This window comes from Chanodichthys erythropterus, chromosome 23 (assembly GCF_024489055.1).
Source record: "Chanodichthys erythropterus isolate Z2021 chromosome 23, ASM2448905v1, whole genome shotgun sequence".
Lineage (NCBI taxonomy): Eukaryota > Metazoa > Chordata > Actinopteri > Cypriniformes > Xenocyprididae > Chanodichthys > Chanodichthys erythropterus.
Window position 1 is genome coordinate 32336470 of NC_090243.1, and position 14938 is coordinate 32351407.

The 14938-nt window shown below is 48.3% G+C and overlaps 1 protein-coding gene across 2 annotated transcripts in view; it reads left to right on the forward strand.

Annotated features, from left to right (window-relative positions):
* The first annotated feature begins 483 nt into the window (after nucleotides 1-483).
* Nucleotides 484-14938, forward strand: part of gnal (guanine nucleotide binding protein (G protein), alpha activating activity polypeptide, olfactory type) — a 213864-nt gene continuing 199409 nt past the window's right edge. For both annotated transcript variants that reach the window (XM_067377813.1, XM_067377814.1), the window contains exon 1: nucleotides 484-1004. In XM_067377813.1, coding sequence (XP_067233914.1) covers nucleotides 605-1004 — 400 coding nt within the window. In that variant the 5' untranslated portion in view covers nucleotides 484-604. The remainder of the gene's footprint in view (nucleotides 1005-14938) is intronic.

Genomic DNA, 14938 nt, shown 5'->3' on the forward strand with positions numbered 1-14938 from the left:
AAGATACATTTTCATCACATAGTTTTTCTTTGTTATACAACGATGTTTTATTTGGTCATTACAATTTTGATAAAGATCAAGGACCAGTATTTTTTGATAAACTTATACAAATGTAGGCTACATTTGAGGGTGCTAAGCCCTACTTGTTCGTTTTTTGTACTTCAATCCTAGACACTCACCTTACATCCAGCAAAGCCCCGTCTCGCTGTATATTATTTTTTTTATTTTTTTGTTAGTTTCCTGATTTTGTAAACTGTAATTGATTTCTCAGTTGTACTTATCCCTTTGTATTGGTTTTGTATGTTCTTAGCAATTATACAATAATAATAATAATAAAACGTATACGTTGCAATAACTTTTTGTGTTTGGTAGGGCGCGACGGAACTGTGATGATTCTGCGATATACTTTTGTGCTAGGGCGGGTGCTATGACAATCAGCTGATCTGAAAATACGCAACGTTCAGATGAATGACAACACCGATACCGGGCGCGTCCAGATAACACTACAATAAAAAAAAATCGCTCTATACCCGACACTCTAGAATATGGGCAAACACACCACATCATCTGCTGGTGGTCTTTAACTGGACACGGGGCTGTGAGGATGGGCATGTGTTACAGTCTTAAACGGCAGCTCTGTGACGATAATAACGTGGATCAGATGCAGGATTGTCGCGTATCCTTGAGCGCTGGCGGGGACACACGCAAGGAATGTGACGAGGTATCATCGCACTCTCTGTTCTGCCATGGGAATTCCCACACGCTGGTGAACAGGTGTGGACTCGCGGACGATGTGCTCATTCAGAACGGGCACAGCGCGGGGCACAGCCGGTATAGCGTGGCTCTTCTCCACAAACAAAGACCCACTAAACACACAAACTTAGACAAAGTGAAAGCGGAGAAGGCCGCAGTGAAAAAAGCGAAAAAGATCAGCGAGAACATCGACCGAGAATTAGAAGAGCAGAGGCTGGATTATGATAATAGATATCGGCTGCTGCTGCTCGGTGAGTGACCCTTTATCACAGATGATACTGGTACGGTCAGAGTAATGCATTTAAGAGTCAAGAGCATTAATAGACAATGAGGCGTCTGAACACATCTTTGGTGTTACTCAGATATTAGGCTACATAAACGATGGCCTTTATTGTGTCTTAATTTTTCCTGTAATTTGTTAATTTAGTTTATTACTAACATTATGCATAATAAGGACTGAATATTCAGAGCTGTCACTCAGTTTGGTCTAAGTAATGCAAACGTAAACACCATGATAAAGTTGCCTATAGTCATTCAATACAGTACCATGTTATAGAATAATACTTTTTTGTAAGAGGTGTAACATCATTGTTTGGATTTCGAATCTGATTATCCTGGTTTTAAGATCAGTGTGTTTATTACAGAGTTGTCAAACAGTTCATGTAAGGGTCCACAGCCCTGCAGAGATTAGCTTCAAGCTGAATTAAATGCACCTGATCCAGATCTGTTTGAGCGGGGTTGGAACTACACTCTATAGCACTGTGGCCCTCTAGAAACTGAGTTTGACACTCCTGGTCTATTATTAATCATCCTTTAGGGCTTTCAATTTAATTGCCTCGTTCATTTAGGATGTTCTGAATTCCCTTAGTCATTAATGATTATTACATAACAGAAATGTAGCAAGACTGCATTTTCTTATCAGCTCTACTAGAGTAGATTGTATGAAGGCATGTAGGGCTTGACCTCACGCCACCTACAGTCTCTGAATAAATTCTGAATAAACACACTTTGATCCGCAGTGCTTTGCCTTTCTGCCTATTTCTGCATTCCAAAAAGATGCCTGTAAGGCCATTCTTACTTCAACATGGATTATGAAACAAAACAACAACAATAAAAGTTATTTTAGCATTGTTAATAGTCATGAATGCAAATTTAAATGAAAGGTGAAATTGCCCTCAGATACTGGCAAATCACAATGATAAACAGCCCAGCATGCTTAAAGTCCCCTTGAAATCAAAATTGAGTTTTTTTGGGGGGCTTTTAGTATTAATATGTTAGCCTTACAGTTATCTTGTGTGCTCCAAAACAATGACACAATTCACATTTAGTAGATATAAGCATTCAAAACTTAAAGTCTCTCATTTCCGCCAATATGGATCAACAATTTTAATGCCTGCACTTCAGCTTCTCATCTGATTTTCTGTCCAATCAAATGCTCTCTAGAATCTAAAGCATCCCGCCCCTATATTATAAATGGATGCTGAAGCTGTGGTTAAAATCGGTCACTTGTTCACACATTTACTATTTTCTACATGGTGAATGACTCATAGTGCTCTATAGGGGATAGGGAATGATTCAGCCAGTATAAACACTTTCCACTGGGGTGAATGAAGTCTTGTTTCACATTAGTGTCACACCTACACAGTCTGCACTGGTCTAGAGACACAACAGCACAGATCGGATCATATGCACAAGGCGTGCATACCAGAAAACTTATCGGACCCATTTGAATTCTGCACAGAATGCTATATTTTAAAGCAATATAGAGGAAATTAGGAGGAGAAACGGTTAGAGATTAGGAGGAAACCAAGGCTTTACTGAGCTCAACGGCTCTGGTCAACGAGCTTTGATATAAAGGAAATGCTATTGGCTGTTTTAAAAAAGGGAAGGAGCTGTTTGACATTGTAACGATCACTGTCTGCTCCGGTCACTCCCCAGACTACACTTCCCACAATTCTCCCTGTCAGTCACATGTTCACTCCACACCAATCACCTGTCACCACATACAGCCATGCACACACTCCTCACTAATCACCACACCCAGCTGCAGCTTGTTACCTGGATTATAAAAGCACTCTCACTCACACCATCTAATCGCGAAGTCTTGTTAACTGTTGTTGCAATTCTGAGCGTTCCCCTGTGTTTACTGTCTGCCTGTTCCCTGTTACCGTTCCTGCCTGTTCCCTGTTACCGTTCCTGCCTGTTCCCTGTTACCGTTCCTGCCTGTTCCCTGTTTATTGACCCGTTGCTGCCTGTCCTGACCCCTGCTTTGTATACCAACCTGTGAGTGATATCTGCTAGTCCCGACCTCTGCCAGTACCTGGATTACGACTCTGCCTACCCTCTGCTGTACCTGTTTGCTCCTGATTTACCCTGCCTGTACGACCACGCTTACATTTAATAAAATGCTGCATTTGGATCCCCTGCCTGAGTCTCCCTTCATAACAGAAGACTTCGCCATCTACGATCCAGCAGCTTCCACAAGCGTTTCCAGCCTCAGCATGGACCCAGCTATATGTCTCATCCAGCTTCATCAAGGTAATAGTTCCCTGGAGGACCACATTCAGAAGTTTCTGGATATTGCCCATTATGCAGACTGGCCTGACTGTGCTCTTATAGACTTTTTTTGCGATGGCATAAATCAACCCCTTCAGAATAAACTGAGACAAGAGGGACCACGTTCCTCACTTACTTGTTTTTTGGATTATGCGTTACTGACTGTTGGCTCTTCGTTTACGGTGGGGGTCGCGGAGAAACGCGACACTTCGCCGAATCACGTAATGGCCACCGCGCCAAAGAACTTTCACAAGATGGCGGTCACAACAACACCAAGTCACGTCTTCCCAGATTTTCCAGAGTCAAGTCACGTCACCATAGATCTCCAAGAACAACGTCACGCCTCTGGATCAGTCAGAAAGCGGAGAGGATTACATTCCAGTGTGGCTGATCCTCCGCTGACTTCAGCACGAGCGGCTGGCATTCCCAAGCCTCTGCCGGCCGCTTCGCTCTCAAGCCCGGTGACCGCTTCGCTCTCAAGCCAGCCGGACGCTTTGCTCTCAAGCCAGCCGGACGCTTTGCTCTCAAGCCAGCCGGACGCTTCGCTCTCAAGCCTGCCGGACGCTTCGCTCTCAAGCCAGCCGGCCGCTTTGCTCTCAAGCCCGGTGGACGCTTCGCACCCAAGGCCGTCGGACGCGTCGCTCTCAAGTTCGTCTGTTTCAACGCTCTCAAGTTTGCCGGTTGCTATGGACTCAAGCGCTCTGGACACGATGGACAAAATGGCTGCTTTGCCAGTGCCCACGGGCAAGATGGCCGCCCCTGCGGTGCTGAAGGTTATAGGGGGCGTTCCAGCCACAGAGTCCGCTCCAGAGACCGCTCCAGCTGGTGAACCATCGCCTCACTCTCAGAGGAGGAGGAGGAGGAAGAAGACGGCCTCTCCTCAAGACGCAGACGTCCTTCAGGAGGCCGCTGTGGACCTGGAGACCACTCCACAGGCCTCTTTTACTCCGCCCAAACTACTGACTCTGCCTGCGCCACCCAGGCTCCTTGCCCTACCGGCGCCACCTGAATTCCTTGCCCTACCAGCGCCGCCTAAGTGCCTTGCTCTGCCGGCGCCACCTGAATTCCTTGCCCTGCCAGCACCACCTGACCTACCGTGGCTACCCAAACCGCCTGACCTGCCGTGGTTTCCCGAACCACCTGACCTGCCGTGGTTGCCCAAACCACCTGACCTGCTGTGGTTGCCCGAGCCACCTGACCCGCCGTGGAGTTATGGCACTCCTGACCTGCACTGGCTGTCCGTAGCACCTGACCTGCCATGGTTACCCGGGGTGCCTGATCCACCGTGGCTACCCTGGAGCCTGCATTGGAGACCATGGTCCCGCTATAGCTCCAATGCACCCACCCTCCCTCCCTATTCGTGCCTTTTACGTCGCGAGGACACGCCTTCCGGAAGGGGGGCGTTATGTAACGATCACTGTCTGCTCCTGTCACTCCCCGGACTACACTTCCCACAATTCTCCCTGTCAGTCACATGTTCACTCCACACCAATCACCTGTTGCCACATACAGCCATGCACACACTTCTCACTAATCACCACACCCAGCTGCAGCTTGTTACCTGGACTATAAAAGGACTCTCACTCACACCATCTAATCGCGAAGTCTTGTTAACTGTTGTTGCAATTCTGAGCGTTCCCCTGTGTTTACTGTCTGCCTGTTTGCTGTTACCGTTCCTGCCTGTTCCCTGTTTATTGACCCGTTGCTGCCTGTCCTGACCCTTGCTTTGTATACCGACCTGTGAGTGATATCTGCCAGTCCCGACCTCTGCCTGTACCTGGATTATGACTCTGCCTACCCTCTGCAGCACCTGTTTGCTCCTGATTTACCCTGCCTGTACGACCACGCTTACATTTAATAAAACACTGCATTTGGATCCCCTGCCTGAGTCTCCCTTCATAACAGACATGTCCCGCCCTGGGTTCCTGTTTCAGTGAAAATTACGTTAACTGTCAGGGTTCTGTCACTTCTGTCTAGTTTATTTCTTGGTTTTGTGACAGAGCTCTGACACTCCCGTTCTTGTCATGTTATTGTGTGAACGTACAGTCTCGAGTGTTCTCGGGGCTGTGCGCTCTCTTGTCTGCGTGCCTTGTTTCATGTTGGGGGCGTGGCGTTCGGATCCTGGCACTCGTGTCTAGTTTGGTTTCGGTTTCTTGTGGGGATTCGGACACTCGCACTCCCAGTCCTGTCTTTATTGTGAGCGCACGGTTTGTGTGTACTTTCACTTGCCGTGCGCTCTTGTCTCATGTTTTGTGTAGTACGCGTTTTTTTCCACCTGCCGCATGCTTTCATGTTGTGTTTTTGTCTTGTGTTGTGTAGCACGCAGTCTGTGTTTCACGGGCTGCGTGCTCTCATGTTGTCTCGTTTTGTGTGAACACATGGCTTGTGATTTGTCTTCATTGGCCATGTGCTTGTGTCTTTGTTTTGTTTGGTGTGAGCACATGGCTTGTCATGTGTTTCTTTGTGCCATGTGCTCTCATGTCTATTGTCTTGACCCCGCCCACCTTGTTACCTGATTATTGGCTGATTTGCCCCACCTGTCCTCCCTCGTTACCTGCCTTATTTGCTCTCCTATTTATTCTCCTTGTGTTTGCAGTCCTGTGCTGGTTCGTTGTCACTGAATGTCGTATTTCTCCTTGTGTGTCGTCAAGTCAAGTCAAGTCAAGTCTAGTTTAGTTAAGTCAAGTCAAGACCTAGTCAAGACCTAGTCAAGCCAAGCCAAGCCAAGTCAAGTCGAGTCCTATTTGTCAAGTCTGTTTTTCCCCCACGGGGTAGTTTTTGTTGTCTTGTTTTGTTTTATTTTTATTATTAATAAAGCCCTTCCTTTCCTGCATTATTGAGTCCTAGCTCCTTCCCTTCCACCAACCTGACAGTTAACACACTGTATAATGCTTTGCATTCCAGGGCACTTCAGTGGGCCTGAACTCAGAGCCCTGACCTACCTTGACCTTGATTTATGACCAGCCGTGGCCATAAATATTGGCAATGTATGAAAATGTATTTTACATTTTTCAAAAGTGGAAATAGGAAAAACTTTACTAGATGTGGTATGAGATTTGCAATGTTGAAACACATCAGCACAGTCTGTGAAAAGGGTCCATGATCTCCGAGCCACTTCATTATCACTCTTGCCTTGTAACATTGTGCTCCATCATGCTGGAAAATGTATGGATCATCACCATATTGCTCCTGGATTGTTGGGAGAAATTGCTCTTGCATGATGTTTTGATGCCATTCTTAATTCATGGCAGAGTCTTTGGACAGAATTGTGAGAGAGCCCACTCAAAAAAAGCAACCCTATACATGGATGGCCTCAGGATGCTTGACTGTTGGCACGACACGGGACTCATGGTAGTATTCACCTTTTCTTCTCCGGACAATCGATTTTCCAGATGTCCCAAACAGTTGGAAGAGGGATTCTTCAGAGAAAATAACTTTACACCTGTCTTCTGCTGTCCAAACCTTGTACTTCCTGTAGAATTTCATTCTGTCATTGATGTTGTTCTTAGACAGAAGTGGCTTCTTTGCTACCCTTCTTGACACCAGGCCATTGTCCGAAAGTCTTCACCTCACAGTGGGTGCAGATGCACTCACACGCACCTGCTGCCAATATTGAGCAATCTCTGCACTGGTGGTGACACGAATCCATAGCTGACTCCTTAGGAAGAGACTGAAAAAGAGTATTTCAGCAATTAGGGTTAGCTTAAAACCACTAGCTATTAATTATATTATCAGTATGTACTGTCGCAGCATAAACTTTCATTACTTTGAAAAGAGATTAATATTATTTTTTTAATATAGTTTGATTTCATCCCTTGAATTTATTTTGCCCTGAATACTTTCAAATAAATGATGAGCTGAAGACAAACTAAGTAGTAATTTATTTATACCCTGTTTAAGATAAGAGAAAATAACAAAATAAAGTTTGAAAGTTATTCAAGTTTAGGATGTGAGCAAGAAACATTCTCACAAACACCAGTTCCCTTTCAGTCGGTCACGTTCGACGTACGTCAGTAGTGACCGACGAATTGGGATATCGCTTAGAGAGCCCTATCAGCTTCGTGTGAACTAAAACAAGCCAATGGAATTGGCGTGCGATATTTGCATAATGCGCACCGCCTCCGACAGATGTATATAAATAGGAAGCAGATGCAATCGCACTCTGTCTTTCGCCTCGGAGCCATACACTGGTGTCCTGCTTCAGAAGACTCTTTTTCTTCAACTAAAACTGCCTCAGAAGAGGATTAATAGCGAGCTGTCTGTGTTGGTGAAAAGACACTCCAGCGAGGTCGCGAGTTCCGGGGAGCCGAGCTGTAAGCTCTCAACTGCTGTTCTAACAGCAACACTACTAAAAGTGTGTTTGTGTGTTGCGATTTGGGCCAGTTCCTCGGTGTGTTCAGGGAGTGGTGTACCTGAGCACATCGCGTCACTTCCTGTGTGCTTCAGCACGAGTGAGCTGACATTCCCCTTCTAAAAGAGCTTTACAGACGAACCCTGACAGTATGTCATTTCGTCTGTGCGTTACTGGGTGCGGTCGTTCCCTGGTCCCTGCTGATGGGCACAATCGCTGCATCTCGTGTTTGGGCGTTCAGCATGCTGAAGCAGCTTTTGTGGATGGTTCATGTTCCCATTGCGGGAACATGACTATCGCGGTGCTGAGGTCTAGACTCTCCTTCCTCAGGAAGCGGGGGTCCCCTCCCCTATGCCCCGTTCGACTGTTTTTTCCGGCCCCGGTCGGAATGACGGTTCGGCGGTGTATAGGAAGGGTGACCTGAGGATTACGGTTAGCGCGGCACGCTCCGTGTCCCCGTGACACCGAGCTGCCGTCGCACCCTCATCTGGTGGTCGGATCCTTCATTCCTGCGGGCCGGAGTACCCCTCGAACAAGTGTCCAGGCATGCTGTGGTCTCCACAGATGCCTCTGCCACGGGATGGGGGGCCACGTACAACGGGCATGCAGTGTCGGGTCTTTGGACGGGGCCTCAGCTGCATTGGCATATCAATTGCCTGGAGTTGCTAGCAGTATGTCTTGCACTGGGCCACTTCGTCACTTCCCCCATTGCGGGAACATGACTATCGCGGTGCTGAGGTCTAGACTCTCCTTCCTCAGGAAGCGGGGGTCCCCTCCCCTATGCCCCGTTCGACTGTTTTTTCCGGCCCCGGTCGGAATGACGGTTCGGCGGTGTATAGGAAGGGTGACCTGAGGATTACGGTTAGGGCTTCCCCGCCGAGCAGAAACGCTCCGCGGGCCCCTGCTGCCTCATCAGCACCGCAACCCATCGTGCCGCCGTTGGTTTCCGCTGGGAACTCTACAGACTGTCCAGCCGTTACCTTTGGTGCGCCTGCAGCGGAGCAGATGTCGATCTCTGCATCGGAAGGTGAGCCAGAGTCCTCGGGGGAGGAAGATCCGGGATGGTAGCGTTTCCCGAATCGGATCCCAAGTTGACGGCTGTGCTTTCCCGGGCCGCCTTGTGTGTCGGGCTTGAGTGGAACCCTCCACCCTGTCCCGGCCCATCTCGGCTGGATGATTGGTACTTGGGGGGGGGGGTCGCGCTGGTCAAACCCAGCGTCCCGCCCCAATGCCCTTCTTCCCGGAAGTGCACGATGAGGTGACCAGGTCTTGGCAAACACCGTATAGTGTTCTTGCAAGGCCTGGTCCCTCGTCCGCCTTCACCTCCCTGGACAGCGGGGAAGCCAGGGGATACGCGAGGATCCCGCCAGTCGAGCGGCCTGTTGCGATGCAGCTGTGTCCAACGGCCACTGGCTGGCTTGGTGAGCCGCGCCTCCCGTCCTGGACCTGTAAGTTCTCAGCCGGTCTGACTGAGAAGGCCCTGCATGCGATGGCCCTTTTGCAGGTCTACCAGGCAAAGGCGCTGTCGGAAATGCCCCAGGAAGGTCCTGACCAACAGCTGCTCGGGGAGCTGCGCGCTGCCACTGACCTTGCCCTCCGGGCAACGAAGGTGACAGCGCGTTCTGTTGGTCACGCGATGTCTACTTTGGTAGTCCAGCAACGCCACCTCTGGCTGACCTTGGCAGACATGAGGGAAACAGACAAACATCGGTTCCTGGACTCCCCCGTGTCTCCGGTCGGCCTTTTCGGCGACGCAGTGGAGAGCTTTGCCCAACAGTTCTCTGCTGCACAGAAGCAGGCTGAGGCTATCAAATATGTCATGCCACGGCGGTCCGCTGCTGCCTCCACCCAGCCGTCCGTGGCTCAGCCTCAGCCTGCTCGTCGCCGAGGGCACCCGCCTGCGTCGTCCTCCGCCTCTGCTAAGTCGGCAAAGCAGCAGCCAACACCAGCCAAACAGCAGGGTGCCGGTCGCGGACGTGGTGCCTAGCCCGTCTCTGCCAAGCCAGGTGGCAAGCGGTCGAGGAAAACTCGGCCCTGAGACGTGCGACCTGGAGGGGAAGGTTCCTGCTCTTCGGGAGAGTATTCCATCTGCTCTCCCACCCCCGGAGGAGGGCCGGGGGGAATTTGTGTTGTCTGTCCGTCCACCGCCGCTGGCTCTCCGGGCGGAGATTGCTGTCCTACTGGCGAAGGATGCAATCGAGCCGGTCCCTCCAGCCGATATGAAGTCGGGGTTTTACAGCCCCTACTTCATTGTACCAAAGAAGGGCGGTGGGCTACGGCCAATCCTGGATCTGCGCGTTTTGCACCGGTATCTTCACAGGATGCCGTTCAAGATGCTCACGCAGAAGCGCATTTTCGAATGCGTCCGTCCCCAGGATTGGTTTGCAGCGATCGACCTGAAGGACGCGTACTTTCATGTCTCGATTCTGCCTCGACACAGACCCTTCCTACGGTTTGCGTTCGAGGATCGGGCATATCAGTACAAAGTCCTACCCTTCGGGCTGGCCCTGTCACCCCACGTCTTTACGAAGGTTGCGGAGGCGGCCATTGTTCCCCTCAAGGAACAAGGCGTTCGTATTCTCAACTATCTCGACGACTGGTTGATCCTGGCCAGCTCGCGAGAGCAGTTGTGCGAACACAGGGACATGGCTTTAGCTCACCTCAGCCGGTTGGGTCTTCGGGTCAACTGGGACAAGAGCAAACTCGCCCCCGGGCAGAGGATCTCTTATCTCGGTCTCGAGCTAGACTCGGTCGCACGGACTACGCGTCTCACCGAGGTGCGCGCCCAGTCGGTTTTGAACTGCCTGAGCTCGCTCAAGCGCAGGACAGCAGCCCCACTGAACATTTTTCAGAGGGTCCTGGGGCATATGGCATCTGCAGCCGCGGTCACGCCGCTCGGATTGCTCCATATGAGGCCGCTTCAACACTGGCTCCGCGGCCGGGTCCCGAGATGGGCGTGGCAGCACAGCACGCTCCGTGTCCCTGTGACACCGAGCTGCCGTCGCACCCTCATCTGGTGATCGGATCCTTCATTCCTGCGGGCCGGAGTACCCCTCGAACAAGTGTCCAGGCATGCTGTGGTCTCCACAGATGCCTCTGCCACGGGTTGGGGGGCCACGTACAACGGGCATGCAGTGTCGGGTCTTTGGACGGGGCCTCAGCTGCATTGGCATATCAATTGCCTGGAGTTGCTAGCAGTATGTCTTGCACTGGGCCACTTCAAGGAGCTGCTGTCAGACAAGCACGTACTGGTCCGCTCGGGCAGCACTGCGGCCGTTGCGTACATCAACCATCAAGGTGGTCTACGCTCCCGTCGCATGTCGCAACTCGCCCGCCATCTCTTGTTGTGGAGTCAGAAGCATCTGAGGCCCCTTCGGGCCACTCATGTCCCAGGTGTGCTCAACCGTGCAGCCGACGAGCTGTCACGGCAGCCTCCACTTGCGGGCGAGTGGCGGCTCCACCCCCAGGCGGTTCAGCTGATTTGGCAGCATTTCGGCGAGCTGGCCCCAGGGTCCGCGCAAATATGCGTTTCCCCCAGTGAGCCTTCTCGCACAACACTTGTGCAAGGTCAGGGAGGACGGGGAGCAGGTCTTGTTAGTGGCGCCGTACTGGTTCTGAGTGATCTCCCGCAAGTGGTCGTAGACACCATCACTTCCGCTAGAGCTCCCACTACTCGGAGCCTCTATGCGCTGAAGTGGAACCTATTCGTTGAATGGTGCGCCTCTCGCCGAGAGGACCCCCGATTATGCTCGGTCAGATCCGTGCTTTCCTTCCTGCAAGAAGGGTTGGAGCGAAGGCTGTCTCCCTCCACCCTGAAGGTGTATGTTGCCGCTATCGCTGCACATCACCACGCAGTTGAGGGTAAGTCCCTGGGGAAACACAATCTGATCGTCAGGTTCCTGAGGGGGGCAAGGAGACTGAATTCTCCTCGCCCTTCCTCCGTACCCTCTTGGGATCTGACCCTGGTTCTCACAGCTCTCCGGGGTCATCCCTTTGAGCCTTTGCAATCAGTCGACCTTAAACTAATGTCTCTTAAAACGGTTCTTCTGGTTGCATTGGCTTCCCTTAACAGGGTAGGGGATCTGCATGCATTTTCGGTCGACGAAGCGTGCCTAGAATTCGGCCCCGGTGGTTCTCACGTCATCCTGAGACCCCGGCCTGGATATGTGCCCAAGGTTCCTACCACTCCCTTCAGAGATCAGGTAGTGAACCTGCAAGCGCTGCCTTCAGAGGAGGCAGACCCAGCCCTAGCTTTGCTCTGTCCCGTCCGCGCTCTGCGTGTGTACGTGGACAGAACGCGAAGCTTCAGGACCTCAGATCAGCTCTTCGTCTGTTATGGAGGCCAGCAGAAGGGAAAGGCTGTCTCCAAGCTGAGGATGGCCCACTGGATAGTGGATGCCATCGCCTTGGCGTACAACTCCCAAGGCGTGCCTTGCCCGCTTGGGTTGAGAGCCCACTCCACCACGAACCCTGTCGAGTTCCTCCGCCTCCCCCTTCGGCTCGGACATTGCGGAGTGTCTGATGCCAGGCCTACATCCGTCTCTGGCGTTGTCTGTTGGCTGGGTTCCATATGTCGTGACTCCGCTATGTGAGCGGTCCCATATGTGTAATTGTCCACGGGTCTAAACTCCCTACGGCGAGCCCGTGTCTTTCCCTTAGCAGAGCCAGCTCTGCTGTCACCTGTCAGATGAGTCTCCCCCTACCCAGGTGGAGCCATCCCAGGGACTCCATATGCGTACTGCCCCCCGGGCCAGTCCATATGTGTATTCTCCACGTAAACTCCTCCCCCATTGGGTAGGTAGTGGCCTCCGCAGCATCCCCTTCGGGTTCGCTTCCCCAGTGTAGTCTAGTTTACTTAGTGGGTATGAGGTGAAACAGCGGTAAACTCCTTGGCGTGAGCTTGCCCCCTTCTCCTCCGGTGCTATGGGCGGTTAGAGCTCGCGTTGAGCACTGGAAGGGGTTTCATAACTGTGGCGCTTTACTTGGGATCCCAATTCGTCGGTCACTACTGACGTACGTCGAACGTGACCAACTGAAAGGGAACGTCTCGGTTACGTATGTAACCCTCGTTCCCTGAAGGAGGGAACGGAGACGTACGTCCCGTCGCCACAGTTTCTGTACCCTCGCTGTTGTGCGGACACCAGTTGTCTCCGCAGCGAAAAACAGAGTGCGATTGCATCTGCTTCCTATTTATATACACCTGTCGGAGGCGGTGCGCATTATGCAAATATCGTACGCCAATTCCATTGGCTTGTTTTAGTTCACACGAAGCTGATAGGGCTCTCTAAGCGATATCCCAATTCGTCGGTCACTACTGACGTACGTCTCCGTTCCCTCCTTCAGGGAACGAGGGTTACATACGTAACCGAGACGTTTTTATACTGTCATAATCCGATTCAATATTGTGTTCGACGGGGAGGTGCTTGTAATCTCTGAGTTTCTATTTTTAGAGAAGTGGTCAGTAAAGAGCAAAGTCTCAAAGTTATTTAAAACAATTCTGCCAATTACTGTGTTTGCATTCTCTCATGTTTTGGAACCAGAACTGTACATTAATGTACACATTAATTACTTAGTCAATTAATTAACATGGTACTGGTACACAATTTCTTTTTAGAGAAAAGCTCACTTTCTAATACATTATTATCAGCATTTTTATGTGCTCACTTAATTAATTGATATAAATGCAAGATATGCACAACATTATTCAAATATTAAATCAGTATTCGATGAAAGGACCATAATTTTACTATGGGTAAAGCGTGTTATGCACAATGTGGATCACAATGTTTTTTGTTTTTTTTTTTATAAAGTGTATCAGCGATAAGATTTAATAAATAAATAAACAGTAAAAAAATAATTTTCTTACACTTGTGCACTTTGTGCACTTACCAACAATTTGTGGTCTTGCAAATGCATGACCATGTTCTATTAACACTCATTAACCCGTGCCACCCGATTCTCTCTGTTCCCATGGCTCTCGGCCCACCTTGCACATTTACATTTATTCATTTGGCAGATGCTTTTATCCAAAGTGACTAACAAGTGAGGAATACAAGAAGCAAGTCATCATGAAGAGCATGAACATTTCTCAGAGTATCATAAGCTACAATAGAGATGGATTAAAGGAACTGAAGGAAGGAAGGAAAGAAGGAAGGAAGTTTTATATATATATATATATATATATATATATATATATATATATATATATATATATATATATATATATATGTATATATATATATATATATATATATATATACAGTACAGTCCAAAAATTTGGAACCACTAAGATTTTTAATGTTTTTAAAAGAAGTTTCGTCTGCTCACCAAGGCTACATTTATTTGATTAAAAATACAGTAAAAAACAGTAATATTGTGAAATATTATTACATTTTAAAATAACTGTGTACTATTTAAATATATTAGACAAAGTAATTTATTCCTGTGATGCAAAGCTGAATTTTCTGCATCGTTACTCCAGTCTTCAGTGTCACATGATCCTTCAGAAAGCTCTGCTCAATAAACATTTATGATTATTTTCAATGTTGAAAACAGTTGTGTACTTTTTTCAGTATTCCTTGAGGAATAGAAAGTTCAAAAGAACAGCATTTATCTGAAATACAAAGCTTCTGTAGCATTATACACTACCGTTCAAAAGTTTGGGGTCAGTAAGAATTTTTATTTTTATTTTTTTTAAAAGAAATTAAAGAAATGAATACTTTTATTCAGCAAGGATGCATTAAATCAATCAAAAGTGGCAGTAAAGACATTTATAATGTTACAAAAGATTAGATTTCAGATTAACACTGTTCTTTTGAACTTTCTATTCATCAGATAATCCTGAAAAAAAATATTGTACACAAATATTTTGTACAATTGTACACATTAAATGTTTCTTGAGTAGCAGATCAGCATATTAGAATGATCATGTGACACTGAAGACTGGAGTAATGATGCTGAAAATTCAGCTTTGCCATCACAGGAATAAATTACTTTGTGAAATATATTCAAATAGAAAACAGTTATTTTAAATTGTAATAATATTTCACAATATTACTGTTTTTACTGTATTTTTAATTAAATAAATGTAGCCTTGGTGAGCAGACGAAACTTCTTTTAAAAACATAAAAAATCTTAGTGGTTCCAAACTTTTGGACTGTACTGTATATATATATATATATATATATATATATATATATATATATATATATATATATATATATATATACATATTAAGATGAGGTTAAGTGCTCACGAAAGAGATGAGTTTTCAGCTGT